At 42.3% G+C, this 22,902-nt stretch overlaps 1 protein-coding gene and 1 pseudogene across 3 annotated transcripts in view; both read right to left on the reverse strand.

The window, feature by feature from the left end:
* PSD (pleckstrin and Sec7 domain containing) overlaps positions 1 to 22,902 on the reverse strand; it is a 113,897-nt gene that overhangs the window by 12,762 nt on the left and 78,233 nt on the right. For all 3 annotated transcript variants that reach the window (XM_072994934.2, XM_078391147.1, XM_072994935.2), the window contains 2 exons: positions 22,617 to 22,660; positions 253 to 431 (listed from right to left, as the gene is read on the reverse strand). In XM_072994934.2, coding sequence (XP_072851035.2) covers positions 253 to 431; positions 22,617 to 22,660 — 223 coding nt within the window. The remainder of the gene's footprint in view (positions 1 to 252; positions 432 to 22,616; positions 22,661 to 22,902) is intronic.
* Positions 17,555 to 17,642, reverse strand: LOC140706231 (U2 spliceosomal RNA; annotated as a pseudogene).

Below are 22,902 nucleotides of genomic sequence, written 5' to 3' on the forward strand. Positions count from 1 at the left end.
TGACACAGTTGCAGTTCTAAAAGGTTAGCTTCTTCCGAGAGGTAGCTAATTTGGGCGATGCCAGCGCTGCTCCCCTCCAAGCCTCTCTGCTCACTACAGGGCAAACAACACAAATAAGCACCTCCCCGCTTAATTCTGGCCGGCAAAGGACAACCACCCACATCCCACTGGACACCTGGGCAAAGGTGAGCCCCAAATCACACTCCCCGTCCCCACACTGTGCACACCACACATCCTGTCTGCCACACGTACTCTTTTTGCAATCTGGCTCAGCGTGGCTCTTGCGCACCAGGATGCCATACTTGTATGTGGCAATGCTGGGATCCTGTGAGAAGTCCAGGAAAGGGTTACTGCAGCTGCTGATCCGTTTGATGGACTTTGGGTTTGGGTCTGCCAGTTCGGAGAGGGACTTGCGCAGCTCTTCTTCATCTCTAGGCAGCAAACAAAGCACAAGGATTGACATCTTCAAGCCCATCCATTTCCACCAGAAATTGTAGCAGAGACTCTGAAGCCCTTGTGCCTGGAGGTTGCACCTGACTTTGCCCAAAGGACAAAGTGGCTAATGAGAGCAGTGTTGCTGCTTTAGAGTTCTCAGCCCCACAGCTTGGAAATAATACATTTAAATTTAATTTGTTTCATCAATTCCACCCCCCAGTTTCAACATTTGATATTTTAAGAGTTGAGCACACGGAAATAAATTTTTGATGACTTTTCATGTTAATTTGTTACTTTTGAGGCATGTTTTGGTGGGACTAGCCTTCTCAGTCACTTTTTAGTCTTTAATTGATGTTTTTAAAATGTGTAGTCTGTTAATAAAATGTTAATATAAAAAAGGACAGGTTACTTACCCATAAATATAGTTCTTTGAGCAGTCCTATGTGAATCCACATATACAGTGGTGCCTCGCTAGACGATGATAATCTGTTCCACTGAAATCGCTGTTTAGCGAAATCATTGTCTAGCGAAAAGCATTTCCCTATTGGAATGCACTGAAACCTGTTTAATGTGTTCCAATGGGGAAGAATCGTCGTTGTCTAGCGAAGATCAGCTATAGGAAAGCCACTTTGCGAACTGCCGATCAGCTGTTTAAATTGCTGTCTTGCGAATCTTAGGTCCCGAAAACACCTGTTTTGTGAGTGCGGAGGGAGCTGTCAAAATCATCGTCTAGCGAAAATCGGTTTGCAAAGCAGGGACCAAACATTGTCCAACGAAATTCCCCCATAGGAATCACTGTTTTGTGAATCGCTATAGCGATCACAAAAAATCAATGTCTAGCGAAAAAACTGTCATGCGGGGTAACTGTCTAGTGAGGCACCACTGTATGGCTATTTCTACTGCTGCACAAAACCTATTGGAACATTCTAAATCTTGAAGAGCAAACCCTTAGAAGGCCTTCCCCCTCGTGTGCATGTCCCTGGACTTACTGACAATCTCTCAGTTCCTCTAGTCTGCCACTCAACATGAAGCAATTTAGTAGCATGGCAGACTGAGGGGAGAACGGGCGGGTCGTACGAATGTATAGATGACCACTCAAAGAACTACAGTTATGGGGAAGTAACCTGTCCTCTCCCTTTGTGGTCTGTGTGAGTCACACATACGGTTGACTGAGCTTGCCAGTCACCCATACGTGTGACTCACAGAGACCACAAAGATGTTCAGTTACCAGCTAGTGGGATGTCATCATCAATGTAGAAGACATCACTGCTCTACTGAACTCGGCATCTTGCACAGCCCTGGCATCCAATCTGTAATGTTTGATGAATGTCAAGAATTGAGACCATGTTGCAGGCTTGCGTAGGCTGTCTTTTAGTTGCATCTCTTTAAGAAAGGCTGTTGAAATAGAAAGAAGCTCTAGTTAAGTGACCTTTCAGAGGTCCAGGGAATGAACCTCTTTGCAAACTGGCAACACAGTGATGGTATTGACAAGACACTTGGATAGGAACTAGAGGGTTGTTTGAGCCCCCATCCTTGAGGTCTGCTAGCTAAAAAAATCTGTTAGGCTTTTCAACGTGCTTAGTCCTTGCAATAGAGAATGCTAGGGCTTGATGGCTATCCAGAGTGTGAAGTACCTTCTCTAGGTGTGTAGAAGGGGATGGGAAGACTGTTGGAAGAACAAGGGGCTGGTTGAGCTTGAAGGCAGAAACCATCTTAAGCAAAAAGAGAGGTCAGGAGAAATTGTGACTTTATTCTTGTAGAATTGCGAGAAATGTGGGTCATCCCAGAGAGCACACAATTCACTTGCTTGCCATGCTGATATGATTGCTAGCAAGAACATAATTTTGTAAGCAAGCGATCTCAGATCTGTTGTAGCCAGTGGCTGGAATCCTGTAGACCATGAAGGAACTTCTTTAAAGTTGGGTTCCTGAAATATTGGGATGCCCTGAAACTGGGAAGTTTGCTTTGCAACTATTGCAGACAGATGAACCTTAATGGGACAAACCTGTTTCCTAAAGGAAGCTTAGTACCATATGTAACGAAAGAGGAATGTCAGGTTTTCCTACTGAATAGGTAAAAGAAGAGAATCTTTGCCACTTGCATTCATAACATTGTCTGAGGGAAAGTATTTTGGACTCAGCTATACTGATGCTCTACCGTACAATTGCACTCATTTCACACACCAGCAAGGATATGCTGAAAATCCTACAAGGTAGGCTTCAGCAGTATGTTGATCGAGAACTCCCAGAAGTACAAGCTGGATTTTGAAGGGGCAGATGAACTAGAGACCAAATTGCTAACATGCGCTGGATTATGGAGAAAGCCAGAGAGTTCCAGAAAAACACCTAGTTCTGCTTCATTGACTATGCAAATGCCTTTCTGTGGAGCACAACAAACTATGGCATGTTCTTAAAGAAATGGGAGTGCCTGACCACCTTATCTATCTCCTGAGAAACCTATATGTGGGACAGGAAGCAACATTTAGAACTGGATATGGAACAACTGATTGGTTCAGAATTGTGAAAGGATTACTACAAGGCTGTATATCGTCTCCCTGGTTATTTAACTTATATGCAGAATACATCATGTGAAAGGCAGGACTGGATGAATCCCAAACTGGAATTAAGAATGCTGGACAAATATCGACAACCTCAGATATGCAGATGATACCACTCTGATGGCAGAAAGTGAGGAAGAATTAAAGAACCTTTTAATGAGGGTGAAAGAAGAGAGTGCAAAAAATGGTCTGAAGCTCAACATAAAAAAATTAAGATCATGGCCACTGGTCCCATCACCTCCCAACAAACACAAGGGGAAGATATGGAGGCAGTGACAGATTTTACTTTCTTGGTCTCAATGATCACTGAAGATGGGGACAGCAGCCACGAAATTAAAACACCTGCTTCTTGGAAGGAAAGCGATGACAAACCTAGATAGCATCTTAAAAAGCAGAGACATCACCTCGCTGACAAAAGTCTGCATAGCCATAGTTAGGTGGACAGATGAGAAGTAGAAACCCCTTTCCCCACGTTTCTTGCTCTGTATGTTTACAGACTTCCAAAATGTCCTATCATTAAAAGCTCAGATAGTTTTTCAGGTAGGTGAAAGAACATCTGCACCAGGAGGAGCATTTCTAATGGGTCTGTTTCCAAGCTGTAGAATGTTCTGACAAGTTCTTGTGCAGGCACAGAAACATCCACAAGTGTGATTCACAGAGATCACAGAGAAGTAAATGTTTAAAAATCAAATCTGGTACATGAAAACTACAAAAAAAAATTAAAGCAATTTAAAATGAAATATTTGTCCCAGCTGAAATGCATTCAAAGTTCTGCTTTTTCTTCCTCCCAGAGACATGGCCCAGAATTGTGTAAGCACCTGCATAAAGATCATCATAGCAGTGCTCCCCACGAACAGGCTCCTGATCATATATGCAAACCAATCTAAGGGAGGGAATGTCCAGAGAATGTCAACAGAATTTTGGCCATGGATCTAGCCACGGCTCGGAGGGGATCCAAGATCACAGCACATATCTGATTTTCACAGCACAGTAGGAGATTGCCACAAGTTTGAAACGAAAGGAATGGGCAGAATATGTACTTTCTATGTTCAAGATAGCCAACAGGGCAGAGCAGTCACCTGATATCTTACCCAGGCTTGGTGCCACACTGTGTACAAATAGCTAAAAATAATTTCCCTTTGCTGTTTCTGTGTTGCTAGCCTGAGTACTGTCATGTAACAGAAGGAGGAAGGAGAAAAGAAGTCCCAATGCAGTGCAAAAAATTGTCCTGTATCCTAGTTGGAACTATTTCTACTTTCAGTGGGGACATGAGAGAGGGCCTTCTTTGTAACTGCTCCCAGACTTTGGAACTCCGTCCCACAGGACAGGCTGGCCCCATCTTTGCTGTCCTGCCATGAGGAGACAAAGACCCTCTTCTTTAGGCAAGCTTTCCCTTAGTGACTGCCTGCCTTACTGCTTTGAATGTGGTATTGGTGTTGCTTTTGTTTACTGTTTTTTTAGTGTGGTATTTGATTGGTCCTTTTTAATATTTGTATACTTACTGTTTTTCGCTTTAAAAACTGTATTTTGATAATGTAAGCCTCTTTCGGCCATTTTTAAGGTAAGGTAAAAATATTTTAAATAAACAAGTAAACAATACCATATCTTGCAAAGCAAGTGTGCAACTGATAATAACAAATTTAAGAAACTTCCTAAGTAACTTAGAGATAATTGGTCCCCAACCTTCGCTGAACCGCGGACCAGTTGGGGTGGGGTGGGGTCTGTGCATGGGGTAGCAGGGCACCCCTGCTCACTGGTGGGTGTGGTGCGCATGGGTGGGGGTGCTTGTGAGGTGGCCATGATGCGCTCGCAGGTGGGTGTGGCATGCATGCGCGGGTGAGCATGGCGCACTCACAGGTGGGTGTAGTGTGTGGGGGTGAGGGACACACTTGTGCATGCATGGGTGAATGTGGCATGCTCGCAGTTGAGCATGGTGCGCTTGCATGCATGCGTGTGGTACGCTCGCAGGGCGTGCTTGCATGCACATGTGGGTGGGCCATGCGTGCATGTGGGCATGCGTGTGGGGAGTTTGTGCGGGGGGTGAGGAGATCTGTCTCTGCGGCCCAGTCCTGTGAAGGGTTGGGGACCCTTGCCTTAGATAACCTCTTCAAGTACAGTGGTGCCTCGCATAACGAGCGCACCATTTAATGACGAATCCGCATAGCAATGCGTTTTTTGCAACCGCTTTTGCGATCGCATTGCAATGTTTAAATAGGCAAAACATCACGTTGCGATGATCGGTAAGCGAAACGCTTACCGATCTTCGCATTGTGATGTTTTACAAACAGCTGATCGATGCAGCGTTTTCGCGCCGATTCCTTGCTTACCGAGGCGGTGAAAATAACAGCCCTATGGAGGATTCCCGCTTAGCGGTGAGTTTATCCCCCATAGGAACGCATTAAACTCTATGGGGTTTTTATTTCTGTATAGCAACGTTTCCGGATAGCGACGATTTATCCGGAACGGATTATCATCGCTTTGTGGGGCACCGCTGTAGAAGAAAATAATATCCATGTTTGAAAAGGGAAAACATATTATTTAAAAAGAACTAGTCTGAAATAATGAGACATTGCTGCGTACAAGGGGATGTGTTGTTATGTGTTGTCAAGTTGCATCCTTATGGTCTCTCTATGGAGATCTCCAAAATGTCCTCAGCAGACCTGTTCAGATCTTGTAAACTCAAGCCTGTGGCTTCCTTTTGGGAGTCAATCTATTTCATATTTGGTCTCCCTCTTTTTCTGCTGCCTTCAACCTCTCCCAGCATTATTGTCTTTTCCAGGGACTCTTGCCTTTTCATTACATGCCCAAAGTATAGTACCACAGGATCGCCTTGTACTATTTCCTCAATAAATGAGTATGCACACATATTTCGTTTAGTGAAGAAAAAAAAGAACAGCAAGAAAAACTTTTAAAACTGATCTGAACTCTGGGCTGTTTGCATATTACTCACAATGAGTCACTTGAGTCAATTTGTTTTATTTTTAACAGGCTGAATGATTAGTAATGGGCATGCAATTATCCTGTATATTACTACTACAACAGAAACCCACCACGTATGGTGGGGAAAAAAAAACAGGAAACCGATTCAAATGTGGAAGGGATTGTGCATTCATCATTGAAACTATCTATGGGGAAAAGTGGAACAAAAGAAAAGGAGTATGTTAAGGACAGCCTCTTGAAGAGAGAGCAGAACACACAGGCAGATTGATCAGTCTGTGATATTATAATATTAGAGTTAGGCATCCTTCAGTCTCGAAAGACTATGGTGACGTGCTCTGTATGGAGGACTTGGCACAGCGTCTAGTGTGGCTGAGGAGGCCAATTCGAGAGTGACAATCTCTTCCACACTGAAGACAAAATTATAATATAGACACAGCCTTTCTAAATGGCTGTAAATCACAAGGATTCAGGAAAAATCAGGATAAGGCTGTATGGTCATGGAAACAATAAAGAATATAAAACAGACAAACAAAAAAAATAGATGGTTTATCATCAATAACTTGCTATTTGTTTTTATATCCTTAATAGCCAGTTAAAGGTATCACTTCCTCCTGCATTTATAAGGTTGAATTCAGTAGTCCAGTCATCCTTCCTATTACCTCCCAGTTTTGCTGAAATGGTCTGTTGTCATAAAGACAGCAAAGGTAGGTGCAAGCAAAGGCTACTAAATGAACAATGGGAACTCTTTTACTTCTTCTCCAGCACTCTTAGCAGAATTGTCCAATTCTGCAACCTTGAAGAATTCCTGCTCCTAGTTCCTAGATGGAAGGTCAGATCCTTAGGGCTCAACCACATGTGAGAAAAGAACCCTAGTTATACTGATTCTTTTCATCCATATTTTTTCCAGTCGTCATGTGGTATATACTAGTTTTACGGCAGGAATTTTTTCCCCCTTTTCCTTATTTCCATGTAGCCTCTCTCTCTCTCTCTCTCTCTCTCTCAGTTCTTGGGTTTCTTTTTTCTTCTCCCTTTTGAACAGCATTGGGAGGAAGAAATAGGTTTTCAAAGGCTTGTAAAGTATTGTGAAGACCAGCATTAAAAAAGAGAATGAGAGAAAGGAGCCAATAATGCACGGCCCCTTTCTTTACAATTCAAAACAGAAAATGTCCCTTTTACTCTGCTCAAGCCCTCTTTCATGCACAAGGGAGGAGAAGGCTGTCTCCTTCTGAGCAATGTATTCATGTTGATTTTGTTGATATCCCTTTTTGTTGTTGTTAAGGGTGTAAGCACAGTGGCCATGAAGTGGCCATAGCATTCCAAAATCCGAGCCCTTTGCAAAGGAAATAATCAACAGCAATGTTCACACGTGCTGAAATGATAAGGAATGAAGCGATACATGATTTGGTATATTTTAAAACAACTCTCCTGGCGAGGAGGAAGTAAACCAATTACTGAGGCCAATGAACCCATGTTAGCTGTGCATCATGTGAACAGAAAATTTTGAAACGATCCAAGTAACAGCTAAAATGGTATGACTGGGGTTCTTTGGGCAACTACAGTTGCAGAACTCCTGCCCTTCCCCAGCCCCAATAGGAACTCTAAAGAACAAGACAGAGGCTAGAACATAATGAGAAGACACGAGGAAAGTTCCCTGAACGAGGATGGCCTAAGAGATTTTGTTGTCTGAGACACAAAAACAAATGGCACACCTCTTCCATAATTTAAGATGTGCATCACCCAAAAACAATCCGTTAATTTGATGGGGGGGGGGAAGAAAATTCAACAGGGCCCTGTCTTAGCAGTAAATATACAATAATAACAGCCCAAATAGCCAAGAATTTACTGCCCTTGTGAGATAACCAAAAACTGATGCCATCTCACTCTGCCTCATGGTAGGTCCTCTCTCTGGAAAAAAGATCCAGATGGTGGAAACTACTGTTCTGGTCTTACAGAGACACACAGCAAAAAAACTCTGAAGGCAGGCCTGGGCATGTGCTGGCACATCACTTGAAGGATAGAGACAGATGGTTGGCCTCTCATGCTCCTTCTTTCATGTGAATCATGACTTTGTACTGCTCCACACCATGCCAGAGTGGAGGAGCTGGTGTTCTATGTCTCTCTCACAAACATGAAGCTCACTTAAAACACACCAGCCTAAGCCAAGCTGTCTCCATGACTACAGCCTTGGCGACTCTGTCTCCATGCCACGGTTACAAACTAAGATGATTAATCCCAGGAAATCCATGAACAAGCTTGTGGTAATGGAAGCCAGGAAGGAGAAGGACAAAGTAGAACAGCCAACCCTTATCATCTAGGGTGTGGAATGGCCTTCTCCTTCTCATGAAAGCAAATGCTGGAGTTACGGGTACCCTTACACCGCAGTAGATCCTGTTCAGCCAATGATTTTGTTTTCGCAAGGGTCAAAAATAGGCCATATGGCCCAAATGACAAGATTTGACAATTCCCCTGATTCCTCAAATAGTAATAATATTAATATTCATAGCATATATTCTTTCTGTAAAACATATAACACAAAATGTAACGTAGAAGTTAAAAAGCGACAACTGGTTCCCACAACATAAAGGGCAAAATACACATGATGCTAAATGAATAATAAAGGATAACATCCGTTCAAATAAGCAACAATAATAGCAAGCTTCCCCCACTTTTCATTGAGACTGCAAGGCACAGCAGAGGGAGATTTAACAGCTTCTCCTTCCTTGGTCATAAGCCCGACAAAAATAAGGTCCCTACACTTGCGATTGTCTCCAGGGGATAACTTATTTTCTGTGCTTTTCCACAAGAGGCGCTGAGTGAATGAAGACCATGGGAGGGGAAAGAAAGGTCAGCTCTCATCTCTCTGGGCCCTAAAGTTCTTGACCATAAATATGAATGGCATCTTGTGTAGTTTGTCCTTTGTAGAGAGTTGGCATACATGTGGGAAAAGAAACAAAAGGAAGAGGTTTCTGAAGAACTGAACTGTAAAAAGGCTCACAATGGAATAGATTTGTTTGTTTTAAACTTACCACAATACATCTGATTTTGTAAGGAAGGAAACTAGAGGCCAAGAAATATCAATTCGGGCAAATAATTTTAAACGGATGAAATCTGATCCTCTTTAAAAATGGGAAAAGGTGGCTATCCCTACACTCTTTTTCTTTCTTTCTTTCTTTAAAAACACATTATCACTTTGGCACATAGCACAAAAGTGAAAAATTACAATAGAATTTTAAAAGCATTGCAGCAAAAATGGGAAGGTTTGAGAAAGGTAGACAGGTAAAATAAGGAATGAAGGGAAGAAAGAGTGAAGTAGGTGGGGGAGAGGATGGAGGGGCAAGCCAAAGGGGGACAGCCGTGTGTGCCGAGAGCGAGACCTCAGGGACCACTTCTGGAGGTGTGTGGAAAGGTGAGACCAGGAGGACTGGATGTATCTCAGCACATCCAGCAACAAATACTCTCCCCAGGTGTGGACATAAATATTGGGATGATGCATTCAAAGCTGCGACAAAAATTACCAGAACAACCTAGAACACCTCCCACGATGACTTGGGACAACACCACAGGCTGGACAAGCCCAGAGAAACAGAACACTGGAAAGCCAGAAGTATTAACTGGCTGAAAACAGGTTGGCCGCTCATTTTTCTCACCAGTCTCTCCTTTTTTCAAACTTCAAGTGCCCTGGGAACTGCCACCTTGCTAAGCATCCTGCGCCCGTGACAGCCCATGTTCCATCTGCCCAGGGAAGCTTATTGCCTAGGAGGCCACTTGTCTTTCATTGGCCTTCTGTATCTCATGAAGACCTTGCTTTTTTGAAAAGCATTTGACCTGGCAAACTGTTAATTGTTTTAATCTCCCTGACTTTTTAAAATCTGCTTTCTCTTACTTTTAAAAGCTTGCTTATTAATGCTGTTTCGGGAGTTTTATCTGAATTGCAAATCACCTCACATTTTTAATGAAAAAACAGGGGGGGGGGGACAAGATTTAGCAGATGTTGTGGGTTTTTTAAAGATTGAATTGAAAATTAAAACATCCTTCAGATCATGAACTTGAGGGGAAACATAAGAAAGAAAACAGCATTAAGGGAAAGGGGGAAGGAAAGGAGAAAGAAATCAATGACAGCGGACAGAATAAGACTTCCGTTTTATGGATTTGTTTTGACATTTAATATCCTGCATGTTCAGTCCCAAGAGACCGATACTTCCCAGACGACAGCTTCTGCCACTGCTGCCACCTCTCTAACGACAGCCCAAAGAATGACTAGACTTTACCGGCTGGGCGGTGTTTAAGAGGAGCAGGCCACAAAAATTGCTGCTCTCTGTTTTTTCCCTGTTCCAGCCAGCCATGAAAGAGCAACTGAAACAGCATGACCACCGAAGAATTGGTGCTTTTGAATTGTGGTGCTGGAGGAGACTCTTGTGAGTCCCCTGGACTGCAAAGAGAACAAACCTATCCATTTTGAAGGAAATCAACACTGAGTGCCCCCTGGGAGATCCTGAAGCTGAGGCTCCAATACTTTGGCCATCTCATGAGAAGAGAAGACTCCTTGGAAAAGACCCTGATGTTGGGAAAGTGTGAAGGCAAGAGGAGAAGGGGATGACAGAGGACGAGATGGTTGGACAGTGTCTGCGAAGCTACCAGCATGAATTTGACCCAACTCCGGGAGGCAGTGGAAGACAGGAGGGCCCAGCGTGCTCTGGTCACAAAGAGTCGGACACGACTAAACAACTTAACAACAACCCCTCAGGCCAGCACAGAGAAAAGAGGAAAAAAGGGAACAGGAAAGGAGTGAGAACGTGGAGGTGGTGGTGGTGTGGCTGGGGGACTTGGAGGAACACTTGCCGCGCTTCTTTAAGCTGGCTCATTAATAACATATATTGAAATGAGAACTTTATCTACAAGGCAGAAAAGAGTAAATAGAATAACTTAAAATCTTGATATGGCAATAGGTATAGATTGGATATCAGTATGTTATTGTCTCCCCTCTTCCTCATCAATTCCAATTCCCTTTTCCTTTTTGTCACCCCCATGTTAAAAAAAATTGAAAAAAAAGACTATCATAATAACTCTGATGATATCTAAACTTCCAAATATTTCATGATTTTGTACCTTTGGAAGATCTCATTTGTGATGGATTCCCTGCACAAGTGCTATTTTGAAGCACAGTTAATCCCATTTATGGTAAGAAGTAATATAACTGGTAGCACAAAGTTAGCTTTTAGTCAACTAGTATCACCTAGTTACTTGGGTGTGGAAAGTAACATCTAGGTGTTTTCAAAAGTTACTTTAATGCTGTTTTTTTTTTAAAAAGGCATTTTGATAGGAGTTTGGGGACAGGTATACGGTTCTCTTATCAGTTGTATGTAGTAAAAAGATTCCTGTTTCCTCCTTTTTTATTTATATAGACACTTCCAAGGTGCAATCTCAGAGCAGTGACTCAACAGTGATCAATTCTAGTATAAGAATGTCAGAATGGGCCACGAGAGCAGTGACAGGCAGGCAATTTTCAGAGACCGGAGAGTCACACTGGCACACCCCTGGACCTGACCCTGAAGGTCTCCATGCGCCCCAAGGTCCCATTCCACCACCCCCCTGAAAGTGTTTTTAAAGGCTTTCTCAACGAAAAAGCCCGTCACCTTTCAAAGGACATGCTTTTAAAAAAAGGGTCAGGGAGGAGAGGGGCAAGGTGGACAAGGCTGGGGATAACATTACACAATTGCCATCCACTGCCTTCCAAGCCTAAGAAGACCTAAATTTGTGGGGCTTGGGGAGGCTGTGGGTCCAGGGAGAGGCTACACCTTGCCCATCTGTCAACCAGAAGGAAGCTGGGAATAGTTCCCTGGATTCTTCCTAGCCTGTTGGAAAGAGCAACACAATAACACTCAGTGCAAGAGAATACTTGAGTGACTGCAATGGGATGATAAGGGTGACCTGTTTGCGAAGAAGTAACAAGTAACATATTCCTCCTAACATACACATTTCTAAGTTCTCCATCAAACCCATTAGATAGCCTTGTTCCTTGTAATTTATGAATATTTTCATCAGGAGTTAATAGAATGTGATGGGGAAAGGGAGTTATTGCTCTGTTCGGCTCTCAGAGATTTATGCACATCTGCACAAAACCCCTGGTATCGTCATTTCTACTACAACAAGAGAACTCACCCAGCTGACCACAAATTGCTTAAGTTCTTCTCCAACTTCCAGCCAGAAAAGGCTGAGAATGTGGACACCCTCATAACACACTAGTCAAGAGGACCATTACACATCCTTCCCCGTCCGCAGAATTATGGTTGGAAAAGTTGAAGGCAGATGGAAAAGAGGAAAACCAAATGTACAGTATCCACAAGGGATCTATTCCATGCTCTACCATGAGTGCCTGAATTTGCAGATAGCAGTAAACTCTATCTACAACATACAAGGAGACAGGACAAATGCCACAAGGGGGGTGAACAAAGACCACAAGGCTTGCCCCTTTGTATAGAGGGCTGAGGTAAACCAGGAATAACTAAAATCACAGATACCAATCCCATGGACACAGGGGTCTAACTGCATGAGATGGGTTGAATTTGCTAAAAATCCACAACCGTGAGCTTAGAAGCCTTGGCAGGGCTGTTAACAATAAGACAACTTGGAGCAACAACAGCAGCAACAACCCAGCATTATTGGAAAGCTGTTATATTAAGGCCAATGTTTAAAGAATTATAGTGCTCCTCATTTCATCTCAGTAATTTTACAAGACAAAAACCTTTATTGGCATAAAGAGAATAAAACATAACCAAACTGGTTCATTAAGTGCCCCACACATACAAAATCCAGGAGGTAAGAAAGCAGGAGACCAAACCCTTCAAAGATATTTAACTGAAAGCGAGGTTTCGGTTTCTCACAATTGAGCTGATGAAATCTGCAATTCTTTCCAGAATGTCAGGCACCTCCACAGATAACATAAAACGGACTTTGTCCACATCAGATTTCCCCTCCAATTTTAACAGGACCGGTGCCACAAATTTGGAGCGATCACTCTGGTGGAGTGGACAGTGCAGAAACATGTGGGCAACAGTTTCCAATGCACCCTGCTTCCATGAGCAATGTCTTTCAAGATTCAGGATTCCTTTGAACCTACCATATAGTAAGGCTGCAAGCATGACATTGCATCTGGCTAGGGAGAATGTCCTGCGTTTTCGTGGACACTTGAGCAGAGAAAGGAAGGCAGCTGGTTTTCCAATCTTAAAGGGAATATGGGAAAACAGTGGTGAGCAGGCCTTACTGGCTGTGCTCCATAGTTCCTGGAATTCCATGTCCAAAATTCTTCTTTTGATCATTTGGAAGCTTTGCCCTTGATTTAGTGAGCCCAAGTAGTCACTATCTAAGCCAATCCAGTTTTTATTAAAAGGCTGTAGACCCAAAGGGAGGTTTAGAGTCCAGTAATAGTTGATATAATAAACTATCTGGGTAAGAGTTGTAGAAAAGTTTTTGCCAGAATTGAAATGATATTAGCTAAGCCATCGTTTCCAAACAGGAAAATCTGGTCTCTAGACAAAACACCAAGTAGGGAACACAACTTAGTAGCCCTAGCACTTTACGTAAGAATTGAGATTGTATCCGTTCAATTGACCTATCCATGGCATATAAACTATCAATGCCATATAAAATTTGTGGGATAATTTTGGATTTAAAAACCTGTAAAGCCACCAGAACATAAAAAAAGTATAATAGAACCAAAGTATTGCCTGACTAGTGAACCTAGGTACATTTATAACCATTTTACGATGGAGAGATCAGGAATGTTTATAATGGAACAGGATGCCTAGATATTTATACTCTTTAACCTGTTCGATTTTGTGTCCATTCAGATTCCATTGAAGTTGCTTCCACGACTTTGAGAAAACCAAAATTTTGGATTTATTATAATTCAGTTGCATTTTGTATTTGTCCAGGTATTCACAGTTCTGTTAATTCTGTTCAGGTATTCCACTGTTCTGTCTACTAAAGGTGCAGCAAAGTGGGAGGGAGACATCACTCTCGACTTCAAGGGCTTTCAAAAATATCTGGTCATGCCTCCCCACTCTGGCATTAAGATCACCCGCGATGATAAATGCAGCCAGGGGGAACCTGATCTCAAGATCCTCTATACATTTTTCCAAGGAGCCCCAGTGCTGGAGCCGCTGTGGACTGTTGAGGCCTGGGGGAATATATATATGTTTGTCATTGTCGTTTAGTCATGTCCGACTCTTCGTGACCCCATGGACCAGAGCATGCCAGGCCCTCCTATCTTCCACTGCCTCCCGGAGCTGGGTCAATTTCATGTTGGCTGCTTCGCAGACACTGTCCAGCCATCTCATCCTCTGTCATCCCCTTCTCCAATCAAAACCTTGTCAGGGGTAACAACTTTAGTGGCCAACATATGGTATATGTGTGGGGGGTCAGAGGTGGGATGTATACTTCCATGTTGCCTCACTCTGTCCAAACTGGTGATGATCTTCATCTGTTTCTTCCTGGGCAGCAGTAATTCAGGAGAGGTATAACTAACAGCCATGTCAGTTAGAAAACCAGAGTTGCTCTTGACATCAGTAGATTTCCTTGATCAAGGTAAATAGAACCTGGGTACAATTTTATGCTTTGTTTTCAAATGGACAAACAAGTATGAGACGAACTGAGAGGCACTATCATTGCCTCCTGAAAGAATTCAAACCAAATGCTATCTAAGTTCATATGTAGAGCCTTCACTAGACAGTAAAAGAGAAAAGGAATGAATTCAACTCTGATTAACATCAAAATCATCTCCAGGATGTCCTACCCAAGGTCTGAGTTTACAACCAAATACCTTCAGGAGGCACATGCCAGCACTCTCCACCACATTTCTAGACCTATACTCTGTCTAAAATCACACCCTGACACCAGGAGATTCCTGATAGTCTTTTCCTCCTTAAACCATAGGAGTCACAAATGTCCTATGCTGGTCTCTAGAAAGTATGAAGAAAACTCAACAAATCACATATTTTGAGTCCAGAAGCACAGCAACAGGTCTTGTTCTTATCATGGAAAGTGTTATCCATGGTAGTTATAACATCTGCATGTAGGATATCTGAAATGAATGATCTTTCCATCAGGAAGGAAGAAGCACTACATTTTCCATCAGAATGCAGAAGTCCTTGAAACTGGCCTAAATTTCATCCAAAGTCAAACACTATGCCTATTGCTTTGCATAACATAACTAGAGTAGGCCCATTTGAGTCACTGAGACTGGAGTAGTAGTTGGTTCACCAAATTCCCAGTGAGTCAATGGGCCTACTCTGGTTGTAACTTACTAGACTATGCAACAGGATTGCAGCCTGTGTTTCACAGGACTCAAAAATTAATTCTATTCTCCTGTCTTGAACCTGCCTAATTACAAGAGAAGATACAGCATGCCACAGGTGTAAGCTGGGTAGTCAAGCTATATATCAAGTACATCAGAGAGTCCCATCAAACAATCTACTTGTGTCCTTCTTATGCCACATGGGGCGGGGGGTTACTAAAGGCAAAAAAGGCCATATGGATAAAAGCCTGCATCACTAAATGTTAGGAAGCACCTACTTCTGCTGCTTCTGTACAGTGTCCCATTTCACCAAAACCATGGCCACCTCAGCCGAATGCACATCTATAAAGAGATCTTTGAACAGTGCCAGCCATGTGTCTAGGTCTCACCAAATCACAGTTATTTTTCAAGGTTTTCTCCTCAGTTACGTAACAATCAAAATATGCACAACTGCACTAAAAAAGGTTTTAACAGGAAATCCATTACCTCTGAAACATTAAGCAGCCTAATACAGACTGCAGAAATAAAACAAACAACCAGATGAATAAAGCATAGTTCCGTAAACTAGGCTTTGCTGAAAGTGGGGAAAATTAATTCAAAGCAGCATATTCACCACAAAAGTGGAGGTTGTGGCTTTTCCAAGACACAGATTAGGGGTGGAGCGCCTGTGCCAGCTGTCCAAGAGGGCTGGATTCAGCTTCCAAGATGCAGGGGGTGACGACCTAGCCATTTGTCCTGCTGTGGGGATGGGCGGGTTTGGTGGTGATCAGATCATGTAAGTGCCAGTGTGAACCAGCCTTCCCCTACCCACACCCTTCTGGCTCCTTGTCATGGGATATTCTTTTCTAGGTGCAGGTAGATTGCTCAGTTTTGGGTAATTCCCACCAAGTACAATCACTGCAACCAAGTCAAAATGAAGCTTGCTGCTTTCAATTTCCTAGTATCATTAAGTGGCTTAAGATAGCTTAGTCACTTCACTAGATCTGGAAATAAACACTTTCTCTGCTCCTCTGTGGCGGGGCAAGGGAAAGGAAGCAAAGTTATTTTTTAAGGGCAGCATTGTACCTTTTAGAGGAAACAAATGAAAACTTCCTCCAAGAAAGAGGAGCAGTAAGGAGGGGCAGGGAAGGACATTTTTTCTTGTTTTCTTTTCTTTAGGGAGGTGGGCCCAATAGGGTTGCTTGAGGTATGAATGCCATGTGGATGCAAGGATCGCATCAAATGGTATACCAGACCTTCTTCCTGACCTTAAGAGACTCTTAATTTTGAGGTTCTAAATCTGCTGGGGCAGAAAGGGAAAAAAGTCTTTGGAGAGGGTTTCAAAGACTGTGAAAACAAAATGATTCTGGGGGAAAACTGCCCTAAATATGTGGACGTCTGACCACAAAATGGTTTTCAAAGTAAGGACAAATATTTACCTATAACTATGTTTCTTCAAGAGTTTGCAATGTGAACTCATACCTTTCAAGTTATTCCTTCTGTCACAGCAATGTTCTAGAACTTTCTAGAGCCGAGGATTGAGTTTTGGTGGGAACTCCATCCCTCCTCAGTGCATGTACTCCAGCACTTCCTTCCAATTTCCCTCAGTTTCACGTCCACCAGATAAATAAGGAGGCAGACAAACATCCCAGAGTTCACAAAGGACCAGTCAAAGAAACACAGTTACAGATAAACAATTTCTCCTTCTTCTTCATGGTCTCTAAAACTATTGGGGAGCAGAAAGCTTACTAAAGAAAGGAGTGACATCTGAAGGTAGCTGGAAAGTTGGAACTTGCAGTGGTGAAGAAGCTGATACTGCCTTAGTGGTAGAGATGGTGAAAATTAAAAGAGTGGATAGTGAAGTGGAGAAGCGTGTTGAAATAATGTGCAAAACAATATGATTAATGTGTATGTGGTTGCTGCCAACAGTGTCTGAGATAGTCCTTCCTAGGTGTGGTGTTGGTGGAGTCAAAGAACAGCCTGGTGTTGGTATGGAAGCGGCCAGTTTAGGACATTACAGAGTTGTGTTCAATACCACAAACTGTGATCCTGTCAAAACCATAGGTTATTGACTTTCTGTCGGGCCATAGTTGACTTCATGAGAAGTGGTTTTAGCATGGTAATGACTCTTACTAAGTAAGCCTCTATACGCCACATTGCAGTTGATGTGGTGTTAAGCAGCATGAAGCTGGGGACCACTATCAGTAGTAGTACCTCTCCCAGTCATGATAATCCCAGGTACAACACCATCCGTTATCTCTTCCACATTAATATGAATGGAAGGACAGAAATGGCGAATCTCTTGACCAGTGCCCCCAACCATTTAATGGGGAGTGGTATTTGGACTGATGGTAGAGTGGGCGGCATATAAATTAAATAAATAAATAAATAAATAATACTATACTATACTTGATCTTAGCCAAAAGGCCAAGAAGCAATCTGGTTCACAATCAGAACTTGGGGAACAGAATCAACAACCAGCTATAGAAGATTCCAGAACATTACTGCAGAGGGACAGTAATCCCTCAGGTGTGGGGCTCACGCATATGGGTGACTTACTAACTGATTTACGGGCTGGTGGGCTGTTGCACTAAAACTTGTACAGCATGCTCAAAAGATATATCTGCTCATGCTCTTAAGTCCAATCTAAACTGGTTCACAAATGTCAATGGTTGGGACCATGTTGCTGCCTTGCAAATTTCTGGTAGCTGGATTTCTCTAAGGAATACTGTTAGCGTTCCCATAGAATGGATAGACTGGCTGGCAACTTTCTAAGGAAGAGGCTGCTTTGCCAATCTGTAGGACAGCTTAATGGCAGACAAGACTCTCTTCACAAATCTCTGAGATGAGACAAGTTGATCCTTATGAGATCCTTGGTAACAGATAAATAGGCTTTTTGTTTTGCTAAGTTGTTTAAAAAGATAAGACTATTCTAACATCAAGCATGTACAATGCCTCTTCTAGAACATTGCCTGAAGATGGCTATAAAGCTGGTAATAGAATCAGCTGACTTGTGTAAAAATCAGAGAAAACTTGGGGTAGCAAAGATATAATCTGTGCATAATATGGCCTTTTATGAAACTGCAGGAAAGGTGGATCATGGCGAAGTGGGCACAACTCACTTGCCTTTCTCACAGAACTGATGGCTACCAATAAAACCATTTTGAAGGAAAACAGACAGAGATCTGTTCTTGCCATGGGTTTAAACAGAGAAAAAGAGGGGAAGAATCTTCAAAGCAAAGCAAAGCATGCTGCTTAAAGTATCTAAGGGGTGAGGGCATCAGGGTACAGATGGTTGTACCACTACTGACGATGTAGAAAGCACAAATGTACTCTTATCTTTTTTTTTCAATGCTTCTTTGCTTTCACTTGTTCAACAGATGCTGCTGTCTTTGTTCTTTTAACGGATGATGGAGCTGTAGTTGGAACCAAAGCTGTTGATGATCCCGATACTGAAGCAGGCGTTTTGAGTGAGTTGTCAATACCGAAGGCGCCTTAATAGCTGGTGCTGAAGCTGGTGAGTCAGACTGACTGGATGTGGTGTTTTGAGCTTTTTGAATATGATTTTGATGACTTGGCCGATGTCAAGACAGCGCAAGGTGAAATCTGATCTGAAGCTTGAAGGGATTCATGTCAGAGATAGATGGAGTTCAAGGAACAACTGTCTATTCCTTAAGGGTGCTTTAGTGAAACCTTTGCAGATGATGCAGTCCTTAGAAAGATGTTTTTCTCCAAGGCAGAACAGACACTTTAGAGGTCTATCTGTTCCGGGAATTTTACCCCCACAAGCCTTATATTTCATGAACAACGCCAAGGAGGCCATAAAATGAAGATGCACTAATAGGATATATATTTTTAACTAATGAAGACTACAATAGAAAGCACAAATAGAAAAACAATGAAAAATAAAGATCATTTTAGATACAAGTTTTGAGGTGAAACTGCTCTGAGAATACCCCCATTGTTATAGCAGAAAAGAGGGAATTGAGGAACAAACATTACCATGTGTCTGAACATTTTTTTTTGGGGGGGGGAGGGAGAACTCTTAAAGCTACAGAGCTCTGGAACATTCCAAATTATGTTCCGTGCAAATACAAACTCACATGTGTGAATCACAGAGACCGCGAAGAAGAAAATTAGACTTACCTCAACAGGTTCATTTGCTACCACGGACAGAAGGTACTGAACTTTCCATACTGAGCAGTCTTGCTGCTAGGGGGGAAAGGTTCAGGATTCTGTGATTCTTAATACTTCTTCTCCTTCCTACCTCATCTATTACTTTCCTAACCTAAAAAAAACTTATTTCAAAACAACAAGAACTGAGCAACTGGACATATTGAAAATAAGAATAACTCTTTGCCATGGGTAGTTTATCTGCAGCACAGATTAGCACAGCCTTGTTTATCAGAACAAGAGGCAACACATGGAAAATATCTTTTACCCACTGTAGAAACTTCAAACTTGCCACTGAGTTTATTGTGGCAAGTTTGAAGTTGTAATTCATGAGAGCGTCTAAAGAGCTCTGATCTGGCACGGCTGGCACTCCTTTAAAAGCCCTGGTCACTTAAGAAAATATAGAGATTACCTGGGCTCTTTACACTATTACTCACAAGTAACATTTCCTTGATAGTATAATCAAAGTTATGTTTTTTCCAGTAGTGATGTATGGAAGTGAGAGCTGGAGAATAAAGAAGGCCGATCGCTGAAGAATTGATGCCTTTGAATTGTGCTGGAGGAGACTCTTAAGAGTCCCCTGGACTGCAAGGAGAACAAACCTATCCATTCTGAAGGAAATCAACCCTGAGTGCTCACTGGAAGGACAGATCCTGACGCTGAGCCTCCAATACTTTGGCCATCTCATGAGAGGAGAAGACTCCCTGGGAAAGACCCTGATGTTGGAAAAGTGTGAAGGCAAGAGGAGAAGGGGACGACAGAGGATGAGATGGATGAACAGTGTCACTGAAGCTACCAACATGAATTTGACCCAACTCCGGGAGGCAGTGGAAGACAGGAGGGCCTGGCGTGCTCTGGTCCATGGGGTCACGAAGAGTCAGATATGATTTAACGACTAAACAACAAAATCGTTTCCTTCTCAACAGAGCTCATTTGGTTCGCTAGTAAGCCTCGGACTATGAAACAGACCAGAGAAATAAGCAGAAAGCAAAAGGCAGAAAAGTTCATTGTAGGCAATACTAATGGGAATGAATCGGTACTTCTGTACCACTTTGTCCTCAGTGGGGTTCTTCTGAACACTATGGGGCCTTTTATGTGTTCTCCTACAACAGAAGGAAGCCTTGGAAACACGCTGTGACTGTTTGCTAGATATTTTGAGGACAAAGTAACTGACATGGATATAACAGTTTCTCTTGTAAAGCCATGAGCGGTGTCCAGAGCACCGCCTGCTCATGTTTTATTAATTGATTCTCATTGTCTGCAGCCTGAAGAACATGACAAGGAGCTTGGAGAGTGTTGCCCTTCCGTTGTTTGCTTGGTACATGTCCTTCACTGCTAGTAGCACCCAGCATGAGAGGACTGTTTGGCTTAGTCAAGGGAATGTTACATTTGATGGTTGTTCTTTTTTAAAGAGAGTCCTGGTTTTTATGAAAGAGGTCCTTTTGAGGGAACATCTGGCAAAAACATCTCTGGACTCTGAGGAGAGGAGGAGGAGCATCTTTTGTTTCCAAGCACTGTGTGTTCCCCCCTGCCCCCCCCCCCGGTGATCAAGATAAGCCACCTACACCTCTCAAAGATGCAGCAAAATTAGCAAGACATTTCCTCAAGAAACTATACTACTGGTTTATCTAACTGAATGATAGTCATATTTTATGTTTCTTTATCTGTCATCCTGCCATCTTTTAACCACTGGAGCACATTACACAATTTTTAATACAGAACTTCAAATCAGCCAATCTTTCTTGCACTTGTACTTTGAATTTTCCCAGTTCCCTCTATTAGGACATTAATTCAGTAAATCGAAGAAGAATCACAGCCAGTCAATGCATGAACAAAGGTGGCTGATCACTTATTTCTTGGCTCAGTTGGCTTTTTATATTCCATATATTTCACATTTTGGATGTATTTTTCTTCTGCTTAGGAGCAGAACAAAAAATTTATGTGGATCTATCTGAGGAATAGTAGATACTCAAGAGATCCACTACAAGGACTGTTGTGAGACCACACCGAATTCCACAGCATCACCGCAGAATCAGCAGGCGCTTGAATGACAGCAAATCACCTTACAAAAGCAATGTGTTCAAAAGCCATGCTCTACTGCTTTCTCAAAAGATAAAAATTCTTCCCTCTCATTTCATCACAACAGACCTTCCCTTCCAATCAATATGTTTTCATCTGTATGATGCTTCTGAAGGAACAGTTTCACAGCCAAAACAATGGTTGCCCTGGGTGTATTTTCAGTCTACACATCATATAACAATCAATGATGGCATAATACTCCCCATTTTCCAACCATCTGATTTTTCGGGAAGAGTCATAGCTCTGTAGCAGAGGGTATGCTTTGCACACAAAAGACTCAGGGTTCAGCCCTGGCATTCCAGAAAGAGCTGACAAAGACTTCTGTCTGAAACCCTAGACAGCTGCTGCCAGCCAGCACTGACAATATTGAACTGGATGGGCCAGTGGTCTGACTTCCCATAAGGGAGCCATATGTATTTACCATTGTTTTTAAGATGGCTATTAATGTTCTAAGTTAATAAACTGTATTGGGTCCTATCTGTATTTTCTTGCCAGAGATTTTTTTAAATGAACTGAGCACTATATAAATTTGTTTAAATAAACAGATACAGATAAGGAAGCACAACAGACTACCCTAGTGGTTTGCCTTACTAGAAGACAGATAGGTGGAGGGTTTCAGGGACACGTCAACCTCTTCAGACATAAGAGTAGATAATCCCACTTTCATGTCTGAAGAAGTGGACTTGTCCATGAAAGTTCATATTAAAATTTAGCAGTTAGTCTTTAAGGTGCTGCAATGTTCTTGCCTTCTTTATTTTTCTTTTGTTTTTGCCTGATGTGCTAGCACAGACTAACACAGCCACCTCTTCTTTAAAAATAAAAATGGTTTTCTACAACTAACAGCCGCACAATTATATTTTCACTCTCTACATACAATTCTTTTAAAATATAAACTTGACACTTCCCTGCTTGGCTCAGTCAACGGAAAATGTGGGACACTGCTGGATCTAAATTATGGATATGCCGTTGTGTATTTCACTTTTGATTGTAAGTTACTCTGAATATTGATTAGGAAGTAGGCTATGAATGTTGACAAAAGAAAAAAAATAGAATAGGATTACGATAAGGCAAGATAGATTTGACAAGATAAAATAAAATGGTTCAATGGGGTCTTCAAAGAAGGGGAATCGGTGCTATACTGCAATAAGCAGAGGTACTCACATGGCCCACTGCAGCTTTTCATTCTTGATGGAGCTATACAGGGCCTGCAGAGATAAAAGAATTAACAGAAGGTTTAGGCTAACTGTATCACTACAAAGAGACAATGTTTCAAAAATCATTATTCACTTCATAATCATGAATCTGACTTGAGGGAAAGGGGGAAGCAACTCTGCATTTAATCCTAAACAGTGGGTGCTAGTCAGTATGAGGTGGCAATGTTTGCAAACGACACACTCAGAACTCTAAGAGCCAGAACTTGGGACCGGGCAATCTGAAAGAGTGTTTT

This window comes from Pogona vitticeps, chromosome 3, assembly GCF_051106095.1.
Source record: "Pogona vitticeps strain Pit_001003342236 chromosome 3, PviZW2.1, whole genome shotgun sequence".
Classification (NCBI taxonomy): domain Eukaryota; kingdom Metazoa; phylum Chordata; class Lepidosauria; order Squamata; family Agamidae; genus Pogona; species Pogona vitticeps.